General features: G+C 40.0%; 1 protein-coding gene across 25 annotated transcripts in view; it reads left to right on the top strand.

Moving 5' to 3' along the window:
- SPIN1 (spindlin 1) overlaps positions 1-12,193 on the top strand; it is a 94,168-nt gene extending 81,975 nt beyond the window's left edge. For all 25 annotated transcript variants that reach the window (XM_034967661.3, XM_055091813.2, XM_055091814.2 and 22 more), the window contains 2 exons: positions 1,868-2,101; positions 8,584-12,193. In XM_034967661.3, coding sequence (XP_034823552.1) covers positions 1,868-2,101; positions 8,584-8,783 — 434 coding nt within the window. In that variant the 3' untranslated portion in view covers positions 8,784-12,193. The remainder of the gene's footprint in view (positions 1-1,867; positions 2,102-8,583) is intronic.
- The last annotated feature ends 371 nt before the right edge of the window (positions 12,194-12,564 follow it).

Below are 12,564 nucleotides of genomic sequence, written 5' to 3'. Positions count from 1 at the left end.
TGAGATCTACTGGCTTTAAGAAACTAGTGGGGTTTTTTTACTGTCATACACGGGGGGAATTCTATGTAATTTTTTATTATTACTGCGTACTTAAAACCAGCCATATATGTTTAGGGTTTGCTGATAAAATTAAATAGCAATACATGTATCAAGAAAATCTAACTTTTTTGTTTCTTTTGATGTAACAGAAATAGAAGTTTGTTGAATGAGGAAAATAGGAGAGCTAATTGTTTGTTGTTGTTTTTGTTGTTGTTAAGACAGGGCCTCACTCCCGTAGCCCAGGCTGGAGTGCAGTGGCGCCATCTTGTCTCACTGCAGCCTCGACCTCTGGGTTTAGGTGATTCACCACCTGAGCCTTCTCAGTAGCTGGGACTACAGGCCTGCACTGCCACACCTGGCTAATTTTTTGTATTTTTAGTAGAGATGGGGTTTTGTCATGTTGCCCAGGCTGGCCTCAAACTTCTGGGCTCAAGTGATTCGCCCGCCTTGGACTCCCAAAGTGCTAGGATTACAGGCGTGAGCCACCGTGCTTGTCTCTAATTGTTTGTTTGTTTGTTTGTTTGTTTTTTAAAGATAATTGTTTAAATTTGGTATAAAGACAGTTATCTAAAATTGTGGACTGGAGAAGTCTTAAAACCAATGGGATCCTTCATAGTTTTTCCAGTATTAAAAAGATGAAGGTGATAATTTTCACCACTTTTGAAAAATATTAAGGGCTAGGACCGTTAATCTATCATTTCAGAGACCTGAGCTCCCAACCACATGGGGTATCTGATTAAATCATACAAATACTGACCTGCTATGATCTAGGTATAAAACAAGAAAGGGAAGGTCTCTGCTTTCATGGGGATGTACAAGCAACTAACAAGTACACAAATAACATAAAGTGGGATAACTTTAGATCATGGTGAATGTTATTAAGAGGTAAAATTGGGTAATGTGACTGGGATTTGTGGGGCTACCTTGTTGGTCAGGAGAACTCCAAAAGGAGCCGGCCTTCTGAAGGTATGGGGAAGAGCTTATCAGGCAGAGGAGAGTGTGTCCTAATGGGAGAGGAAGAAAAGCAGAATAGAGAACGCATGAACAACAAGGAGGAAGATGGGAAACCTGAGGGCAGAGGCGTGAAGGCTTAGGGCTTGGGGGCCATGGTGAGCAGTTTGGTTGTTTTTCAAATTATAAAGGGAAGGCATGGGAACATTTTAGATCACACAATGTGGTATCAGTGACACAGCGATTACTTTGGTTGCAGTGAAGAATAAGATTGTAGGAGCAAGAGAGTAAAAACCTATGCCTTAATAAAAAAATGGAAATAAGACTGAAGGAAAACAAACACCAATTTCTTTAAAAAAAAAAAAAACAAAAAAAACCCTCTGTGCCTTGAATAGGTTTTCTAAGTTTTAAATAAACATTCTGTGGTTATGTAAGATGCTAATACAGGAGAAGCAAAGTGAACCGTATACAGGAACTCTGCTATTTTTCCAGTTCTTCTGTAAGTCTGAAATTATCTCAAAATTTAACTGTTAAGTAAACAATAACAAACAATATTTTATACCTTGAATGAGCAATTAAAACTTTTGATTTGGGTACAGAACCAAGAGCAGATGAGTCCAGAAAAATAAAAAATCATATTTTTTTCAATTAACTGACTTGGGACAAAATACTTCTATTCTGTTGAATCCATCTCTGAGCTGGGGCCCAGTAGTTTGTCTTTGGTTTTTGTACTTTTTAAAGCTTTCCCAGATTCTGATGCTTGCTAATACGTTGCATGGACAAAATTTCAGGTGTAGCCTTCTTTAGTAAATTCAGTCTTCGTAGTCGGTAATCAGTGAAACACTTTGTCAACTTTTTTTTTTTTTTTAATCCCCAGCAACATCTCGAATCAGCGATGCACACTTGGCAGACACAATGATTGGCAAAGCAGTGGAACATATGTTTGAGACAGAGGATGGTTCTAAAGATGAGTGGAGGGGAATGGTCTTAGCACGTGCACCTGTCATGAACACATGGTTTTACATTACCTATGAGAAAGACCCTGTCTTGTACATGTACCAACTCTTAGATGATTACAAAGAAGGCGACCTTCGCATTATGCCTGATTCCAGTAAGTATATATTGGCAACTTTTATATTTGATAATTAGAAGGGATTTGGACTTCAGTACAAGATATTTGATTGGCTCTTTTGCAGATACATTTTTATTTTTGGATATATGATTATTCTTTTAGTCATGCACAAACACAGCCTTTGAAATTTTTCATCCAGTTGTTATGAATGTTAGATAAGAAAGTATTTGATAATCAGTTCTGCTTGGCTTCTGTAATAAGATACAAGTTGTTTTATAATTATTAACACTACTACATATTACTTCTTGCTTTTATTTAAAAACATGATGGAATAGGGATCAGTAAAATACGTCCCCGTGTACCCTGCTCAGCTTTAACAGTTATCTCATCGCCTGTCTAGTTTTATCTGTTAGTCCCCCCAGTGCAATTATTTTGAATCTAATCCCAAGACATTGATTATTTCATCTGTAAATACTTGAACTTCAGAGCAGCGATCTTCAGCCTTTTTGTCACCGGGGACCAGTTTCATGGAAGACAGTTTTCTGTGGATTGGGGGTTGGGTGTGGATATGGTGGTTTTGGAGGCATTAGATTCCCATAAGGAACACACAACCTAGATTCTTCACATGCGTAGTTCACAATAAGGTTTGTGCTCCTGTGAGAATCTGATGCCTCTGCTGATCTGACAGGAGGCAGAGCTCAGACGGCAGTGCTCTCTTTGCCGCTGCTCACCTCCTGCTGTGCGGCATGGCCCCAGGTGTCTGGGACTCCTGATTTAGAGAACATCAATTTCAGAAAACGGTTGACTGCTAACTTTTCAGTAGCAAGTGGAGTACAGAGTCAGTGTTTAGACAGATGATTTAGCTATTTCCACAACTAGTCTGTTCACACAGGTAAGGTAGAAGAGGATGTGACCTGGGCTAATTTCATTAGGCCTAGAAAAGCTTTATTGTGGTTTTTGTTTTTGGACGGAGTCTTGCTCTGTTGCTCAGGCTGGGCTGGAGTGTAATGGTGTGGTCTTGGCTCACTGCAACCTCCGCCTCCCAGGCTCAAGCGAGTCTCCTGCCCCAGCCTCCCAAGTGGCTGGGACTGCAGGCACCCACCGCCACGCCTGGCTAATTTTTGTTTGTTTGTTTTGTTTTATATTTTAGAGATGGGGTTTCACCATGTTGGCCAGGGTGGTCTCAAACTCCTGAGCTCAGGTAGTCCACCAGCCTTGGCCTCCCACAAGTGTTAGGATTACAGGTGTGAGCCATTACGGCCATGTTAGTCCATATGGTTAGTCCATTTAAAATGTGCATTTCTGTACTTTTTAATATACGCACAGATATGTACAGTCCTCACCACAGTCGATTTTAGAACATTGTCATCACCTCAAAAGAAAACTTTGTATCTACTAGCTGTCAGTCCTTTATTCCTCGAACCCCCTGGCCTTAAGCAACCAGTAATACTTGCTGTGTAAATTTCCCTGTTGTGGACGTTCATATGAATGGACTATATGGTGTGAGGTCCTTTGTGCTAGCTTCTTTCCCTTAGCATATTTTGAGATTTCATTCACGCTGTAGCATATATCAGTACTTCATTCCTTTTAATGGCCAAATACGATTCCATTGTATGGATATACTACATTTTGATTAGCCATTCATCCAGTAAAGCACATCTGAGTTGTTTCCCCACCTCTTGGTTATTATGAATAATGCTGCTGTAAACATTTGTGTACAAGTTTCTGTGTGGACATGTTTTATTTCCTTTGGGTATATACCTAGGAGTGGAGTTGCTGGGTCATAATGGTAACTCTATGTTTAATTGTTTGGGGGAACTGCCAGGCTAATTTTAAAAACGGAAATACCACTTTACATTTCCAACAGCAGTGTATGAGACTTCTGATTTCTCCACATTCTCACCAACTGTTACTGTTACTTTGATTCTGGCCATCCTAGTGGATGTGAAGTGGTATCTCATTGTGGCTTTGATTTGCATTTCCCTGATGAGTAATGATGTTAAGCATCTTTCATATGCTTATTGGCCTCCCCCTTTTTTTTTTGAGACACAGTCTTGCTCTGTCGCCCAGGCTGGAGTGCACTGGCGTGATCTCAGCTTACTGCAGCCTCCGCCTACTGGGTTCAAGCCATTCTCCTGCCTCAACCTCCCCAGTAGCTGGGACTATAGGCGCGTGCCACCATGCCGGCTAATTTTTGTATTTTTAGTGGAGATGGGGTTTCACCATGTTGGCCGGGCTCCTCTTGAACTCCTGACCTCAAAGGATCCACCTGCCTTGGCCTCCCAAAGGGCCGGGATTACAGACGTGAGCCACCATGCCCGGCCTATTGGCCCTTTTAATATCATCTGTGGTGAAATGTCTATTCATATCCCCTGCCTATTTTTAAATTGAATTATCTGTCTTTCATTATTGCATTGTGACAATTTTTTAAATACAAGACCTTTATCAGATATATGTTGCAAATGTTTTCTCCTATTCCATGGGCTGATTTACTTTCTTGATGATGATCTTTCCACAAAAGTTTTAAACTCTGAAGTCCGAGTTATGTTTTCTCTTGCTGAGTATGCTTTTTGTGTCCTAAGAATCTTTTGCCAAATCTGAGGTCATAAAGATTTACCCTTGTTTTCTTCTAAGAGTTTTATAATTATAGCTCTTACTTAGAGATCTTTGATGCATTTTCAAGTTAATTTTTGTTTGTGGTTCAAGTTAAGGGTCCAACTTCATTTTTTTTTTTGCTTGTGACTGCCTATCTAGTTGTCCAAGCACCATATTTTGAAAAGACTATTCTTTCCCCCATTGAATGGTTTTGGCATCCTTGTTGCACGGTGGCTCACACCTGTAATCCCAGTACTTTGGGAGGCCAAGGCGGGTGGATCACGAGGTCAGGAGTTCGAGACCAGCCTGGGCAGCACGGGGAAACCCTGTCTCTACTAAAAATTAGCCAGGCGTGGTGGCAGGCACCTGTAATCCCAGCTACTCGGGAGGCTGAGGCAGGAGAATCGCTTGAACCTGGGAAGCGGAGGTTGCAGTGAGCCGAGACCACAACATTGCACTCCAGCCTGGGCAACAGAGCGAGACTCCGTCCCCAAAAAAAAAAAAAAAAAAAAAAAAAAGAAAATCAGTTGACCACAGATACGTGGGTGTGTTTCTGAACTCTCAATTCTGTTGCATTAGTTGGTATGTCTGTTGCTGTGCCAGTGCTGCATTGTCTTGATTACATTGCTTTGTGGTAAATTTTGAGATCAAGAAGTTTGAGTCCCGCTTTTTTTTTTTTCCTCCTTTTTTTGAGACAGTCGCACGCTGTTGCTCAGGCTGGAGTATAGTGGCACGATCTCGGCTCATTGCAACCTCCGCCTCCCAAGGAACTGGGATTACAGGCATACGCCACCACATTGGGCTAACTTTCGTATTTTTAGTAGAGATGGGGTTTTGCCATATTGGCCAGGCTGGTCTCAAACTCCTGGGGTGAAGTGATCTGCCCACCTCAGTCTCCCAAAGTGCTGGGATTACAGGTGTAAGCCACTGCGCCCCGGCCCCTCCTTTCTTTTTCAGGAGTGTTTTGACTATTCTGGGTCCCTTGCAATTTCATATAAATTTTAGAATCAACTTGTCAGAACAAAGAAGTCACCTGGGATTCTGACAGGGACTATGTTGAATTTGTAGATCAGTTTTGAAGAGTATTGCCCTCTTAACAATGTTAACAAGACTTTATAAGTCTTCTAATCCATGGCTTGATCTCAGCTCACTGCAGCCTCTGCCTCTCAGGTTCCAGCGATTCTCCTGCCTCAGCCTCTCGGGTAGCTGGGGTTACAGGCACATGCCACCTCGCCTAGCTCATTTTTGTATTTTTAGTAGAGACGAGGTTTCACCATGTTGACCAGGCTGGTCTCGATCTCCTGACCTCAGGTGAGCCGCCGTGCCTGGCCACTTTTTATTTATTTATTTTTTGAGATGGAGTCTTGCTCTGTCGCCAGGCTGGTGAGCAGTGGCACGATCTTGGCTCACTACAACCTCCAACTCCCAGGTTCAGGCAATTCGCCTGCCTCAGCCTCCCGAGTAGCTGGGATTACAGGCACACGCCACCACGCCCATCTAATTTTTGTATTTTTAGTAGAGAGAGTTTCACTGTGTTGGCCAGGATGGTCTTGATCTCCTGACCTTGTTTCTCTCGCCTTGGCCTCGCAAAGTGCTGGGATTAAAGGCGTGAACAGTGGAGCGCCCGGCTCCACATTTCTTTTATTAAATTTATTTACTTCTAAGGATTTTATTCTTTTTGATGCCATTGTGCATATGAATTGAATTGTTTTCTTAATTTCACTTTTGGATAAGCTTGTTCCTTTAAAAACTACTCAGTGGCCTTTCTTCAAACACATGAATCTCTGGCCTTGGACAGATGTAACTGGTAGGCCCTCTCCATACATTAGCCATGCGTCAGTGATCTCTATTTCTTTTTTTAAAAAAATTCTTCCTATGAATAAGTTAGTTAACATACTAATTTGCTCATCTGGCCTTGAATTTCTACTTCTTCGATACATATTTTTAAAATTTTTGGGCTGGGCATGGTGGCTCACACCTGTAATCCCAGCACTTTGGGAGGCCGAGGCGGGCGGATCACCTGAGGTCAGGAGTTCGAGGTCAGCCTGGTCAATATGGTGAAACCCCGTCTCTACTAAAAATAAAAAAATTAGCCAAGTGTGGTGGAGGGCGCCTGTAGTCCCAGCTACTCGGGAGGCTGAGGCAGAAGAATCGCTTGAACCCAGGAGGCAGAAGTTGCAGCGAGTCGAGATCGCACCACTGCACTCCAGCTTGGGCGAGAAGAGCAAGACTCCGTCTCAAAAAGAAAAAAAAAATTGTGTACATTTGTTATAAAGGGATAATGCAACTTACATACTCAGGAATTTGTCATGAGAACATTTCTTTAAAAAGCATTTCTCCAACCTGTATGAGGTGACTTGAACATTTTTTTATAGATAAATAGAGCAAGTCCTGTTAACCTAATCATAGGAAATGCAAGGGCGTCTGCAATTCTGCATCGCTTTTCCTAGCCATTTTTTGATCTTCCCTCTCCTTTAATTCTCCAAACTTATATTTGTGTGTGTGTGTGTGTGCGCGCGCTATGGAAGCTTATTACCTTTAGAAACAGTGGTGATGCTCTGATCTAATGATTTCTGAAAGGGTCCTGGTCGCGTACCCGCTCTGATGCTAAAACAGGCCTCTACATGACTCCCTTGGTTAGCTGAGTTACTATAAAATTCACGTGCGATTGTGTATTTGTAATTCCTTTGTAAACGTGCCACAAAAATATGGCAGTATGATGATACTGCTTAAGGGAAGAGAATTTTTAAAGAAAAGAGTTCAGCTTATATTTCTTTATTTCTTTTAAAAGAATTGATTATGCTCAGATGTTTTATTTTTATTTCTTGTGACTCTTAGTACCAGGGATCACAGTAGCAGTTTTTGGATTGTCATTCAGTGAGAGAATTTATTGTAACCGAAGAGGCAGACTACTATTAATACATGTACATTATATGGTCCACACCAGGATACCTGTGAGAGTAAAATGACATTACTACCAATTGTGCTAGGATAACATGGACTGTCTTATGTAGCTGGATCCTCTGGTTGCCCTACCTGAAGGCCACCTGCTACTACGAGGAAAAGAGCTTCGAGTTTTTCAGAACCCATGCAGAGTTTCTTAAAATAGAATTATAATTGCCTAGCAAACCCCCTCTCTTTTTTTTCTTTTACTTTGTTTTTTTGTTGTTGGTGGTGATGGTTTGCTGTTTCTGTGTGTTTTCTTAGAGGCTAGAGGCAGTACATTAATCTTGGGGACCTTTTAAACAGTACAGATGCCTGTGCCATCCTCAGAGATTCCCTTGTAGTTGTCCTGGGCTGAAGTTCATTCAGCACCAATTTTTAAAGCATGGAAAGCTTAAATTTTGGAACTGAGTTAGGAAGATGATGTGAAATGCAGTGAAGTTGAGGGGGAAGAAGCTTTAAGGATTCACAGAGTAAAACCAATGGTACTTAGGCATTTTAAATGTGTGCCATATTCTCAGTAATCCCTGTAGGAATTGTCTGCTTTCAAATTATATTTCAAAGCCACTCAAACTTATTTTCATTTAAGTACAGCTACAGATTAAACATGGGCCAAAGAAATTTTTGGTTATGATTTTCAAAATTGTTCATATATCTAGATGGGGGTCGGCAAACTATGAAAAAAAGTTTTATTGTTGGAACACAGCCACATCTGTTTATATACATATCATCAGTGGCTGCTTTTGTGCTACAGTGGCAGAGTTCAGCAGTTGGGACAGAGACCATATGCCCCTAAACCTGAAATATTTACTGTCTTGTCTTTTACGAAAACGTTTGCTGACTCCTGGTCTAGATAATCATGAATTCAGGCTATTAAAGTTTTTTTTAAGTTATGAAAATAAATATGTGAGTTGATTTATATCTAAAAATTGACTTAGAAATTTTCTCTCTCTCTCTCTTTTTTTTTTTTTCTTTTAATATAGATGATTCACCTCCAGCAGAAAGGGAACCAGGAGAAGTTGTGGACAGCCTGGTAGGCAAACAAGTGGAATATGCCAAAGAAGATGGCTCGAAAAGGACTGGCATGGTCATTCATCAAGTAGAAGCCAAGCCCTCCGTCTATTTCATCAAGTTTGATGATGATTTCCATATTTATGTCTACGATTTGGTGAAAACATCCTAGATGTCATCACAAACTCTGCCAAATTTGTGGAACTATGAAATGTATTATTTGTAGACATAAAGACTTGATTGCTTTCCAGTTTAATGAAAGCTTAAATGTCCCTGCGAACCCACAATCTCTGCCAGCAGAACTGGTTTTGTTCTGAATAGTACAGATTGATGTGAACACAAAGCATTTTGTGTAAGGAGAACCCCTTTCTTTTAAAAGAAGTCTGTCTATTTCGAGGGGAGTTACAGGCAAGTTTGGTAAAAGTTAAGCTAGTATCATAGTCATTTAAAATTGTAATAGATCTTAACCATTTTCCCCCTCACCCTAACTCTCTTATTCTGCCGCCACAATGCAAGCATAGTTTGATGTTTTCGTTATTGCCTTTTTTGAGATATATGTATCTGTATCTACCTATATCTATATGTGTGTATACATATATAATATATACACACAGATACAAGTGTACACACACACACCACACACACCCCACTGGCAGTCTTTGTGGATTAGGATGGGGGTGACATAATTTTCTTGAGTTTAACAGGAGTGCTTTACCCAAGTCAGTCATGGTTATGATATCACTGCTCTTTATTTAAAAGTAAACTTTGGGCACAGGAACCATATGGGAACATTCAGCTTGTTTTAAAAAAAAAAATCAGAAGTTCAGAGCACCTTTTCAATCTGGAGTCCTTAAACCATAAGTCCAAATATGAATTATTTGTGAACAGTTAATGACCCATATTAGAATTTTGTAATCTGGTGAACAATCTGGGTAAAAGGCTACCTTTAATTCTAAGCTTCGTTTTGTTTTTTTTTTTGGGGGGTTACATTTTAATCATAAATTCTTTTTTGCAAAGCCCAGGTTCTTGTTCCACACAGTGTAATGTAGGTGTATTTTGGACAGCACATATGGTCCATTGTGTACAAGTCAGTAATCTGGATTTCAGTACATGGATTTAAAAGGCAACAATCCATCACTGGTTTGTGTGTTTTTGGTAAGTTTCTGGAAGAATACAATGCTTTTATATTGGAAGTATAAGTTTTGAGTGGCATTGTTGCCTTCTAACAAGCTCTCTGGGACTTTTAAAGTTTTATTACTATTATTGCTAATGTATGATTATGGTCAGAGACTTTCAACCCACCCCTTCCTGCCTACCCCTGGCTTTTCCTCACAAAGAATGTCTAGACAAATAGCAGCTTAGTCTCCTGACACCTCTTGTGGGGTGCATGTTCCTGCTCCAGGTATGCTGTTCATGTGGATTCATTCCATTCAGTGGCCCCTTGGGGTTTGCATGCCAGTGAAGCGTTACCATAGAAGAGCCAGCCGTTTGTGTTCGCTTGGTGGGTGTAAGTAATAGCAGTCCTTAGCCACGGAGTCTTTATGTGGTTTATTCCTGCAAGGTTGTTTTAAACTGAAATAGAACTGCTAGTGTGATTGGTTGATCAGCAAAACAGCTGCTCTCATTTTGTTTTGGAGGAACCCTGGTGGTTTGACAGCCAGGAGAAAGGCCATATGTGAAACCAGTCTCTTGTGGAGATTGGAAATCCTCCCTGATATTTGGGCAGAGCCTAAACGTGCATGCTTGTCACTCAAACACCAGAAGTTTGAATCAGAGGTCTGAGTGACCTCTTTCGTGGCTGTTCTTGATGGTTTCCAGGCCTCGTTATGCATGGTTTGCTTGATGCCCATTTTTTGTGCCTTGTGCTGTTGGATGGTAACGACCACTCACCATGTAAACACAGTACCTCAGTTTTCTGTCCACAGCTGCAGTCGCTCTGTCCCTCGTGCTTCACTGTGGGCAGCCAGGCACAAGCTTCTGAAAGCAGTGTGATACCCAAGTCATAGGTGCTTCTCGTGTGTGAACAGGTGTCATTCTGCAGATCTGTTATGTGTTTTCCTGTTGACTCTTAAGAGTCCCTGCATGTAAATCTCAAAGCTGAGCCTGGCTCCCAGAGTCCAGGCTGACATTACAGCGTAAGAGTTTGCAAGTGTGTCCAGCATGCACCAACTGTGCAGAACTTGGCTCGGTAACTTTGGGTGGAAAAATAAAGTACATTTTGAAGTATCTTGAGGGTTGGGTCAATTGAGACATTTCTAGCATTAATGACTTGCATTGTGGTTTTTCTGCAAGCAACTTTAATGACTTTTTTTATACCACATGGTCTCCCAGTTTCTAGATGAATGCAACATCATGATGGTGATGATGACGATGAGTTTAATCATTGTTCATTTATTGCCTTTAGGGCTGAGGGAAAGGGAAGGTTTGTTTTTTTTTCTCCCCATTTTCCCCCATTCTGTCTTTCTTTTGGTGACTTACACCACATGTAATGACGCTATGACTAATTCTGCTCCCAAGCCCTTGTATCTTGGGCTTCATTTTAGGCTCATGTGTCAGATCTGCATGCATTGCTTGCATTTTTCTGGTATCTGAATGTTGGTTCCTTGTTCCAGGAATTCAACATTAATTTCCAAAAGTATCATGGGACTTGTGACAACACAAGACATGAATCTATGTATAAAATTTATCGGCCTTTCTCATTTACCTGCTCTAGTATTATTGTATTGTGTGTGCGTGCGTGTGTGATGTCAGGCTGCCACGTAAAACTTCAGCGAAAAATCTTAAAAGCAGACCATCCTTTTTTGCATGCTCTATTCTAAGTAGAATGTTCAATGTAACTGACTAAAATTGCATGTTAAAGATATTTAGGTTTTTTTGTTTTCTTTATTTTTATTTGTTTTCAGTTTCCTGTATATTTGCTTACTGTGCCGTTTTAGTGGTTTTAGGATAAAAATGCACTGGTGAAGCAAATGTAGTGCCAACAGAAGGTGATTTTCCAGTTGTAAATGTCATGCAGCATTTGAAGGGACTGTGTTTTCTTAAAAAAAAATCACAGTTACTTCTAAACCAGATTTCATTTCTTTTATTGTTTTATGTGCCAAACCACGAAGTGCATTGGGCTTCAATCTCTGAACACTGTAGACCCATTAGAAGACTGTTCCGATTGTCACAAATTGTAGTGCCTGAAAACACTCTTAAGCTGATTGTCTTAACAAAATGAAAGTTCTCCAAAGACAAAACAGGAACAATTATTATAACAAAATAATTATGGTTGAAATGTCTGTGGTTCCTTGGAAATGCTGCGCTCTTTGTGTTTTTCCATCATTAGTGCAGTTGGAATGAATGTGTATAGGTCAGAGGTCTTCGTGTTCACATTTTAAAATTAGGTAAATGACCTCATCTTTCAAGCTTGAATTCATTTTTAATTTTAATTTTATTTTATACAATGTGTAGACAGTTCCCTGTTCTCTGCATTTAGAAGTATACACAATATAAATCTGTTAATTCTGTAAGTAATTTTTATAATTATGATGTAACTCTATCTTATCCTTAAAACATTTAAAATAAACCCTTTATGTGCAACTCCTGACTGTAAAGTTTGTGCTGATGAGCAACATGTGATGTGTTAAACTTGATTCTGAAAAGTTTTTTGGGCCAAGTAACCTTTTCACCACATGTAAATGTCAGATATGCATAGAAAGAAATAGAATTTTTATTTGATTGATAACATTCAAGAATACCTGAAAGAAGAGGAGGCAGTCATCAATATCACACATATATTAAATATTGAAGTTTGCAATTTGACATTGAGAAAGTTTAACTTACAAGATCTTAAACTTAAAAAAATTCTTTTAAATATAATTAAATAATGGGTATTTTATACTTTTCACATGTATTCTTGCTTTGAATATTTCTTATAATGCTTTTACTCATACTTAAATAATAAACAATGG

Source organism: Pan paniscus, chromosome 11 (assembly GCF_029289425.2).
Source record: "Pan paniscus chromosome 11, NHGRI_mPanPan1-v2.0_pri, whole genome shotgun sequence".
NCBI lineage: Eukaryota > Metazoa > Chordata > Mammalia > Primates > Hominidae > Pan > Pan paniscus.
This window is presented reverse-complemented; position numbering and strand designations above follow the sequence as displayed.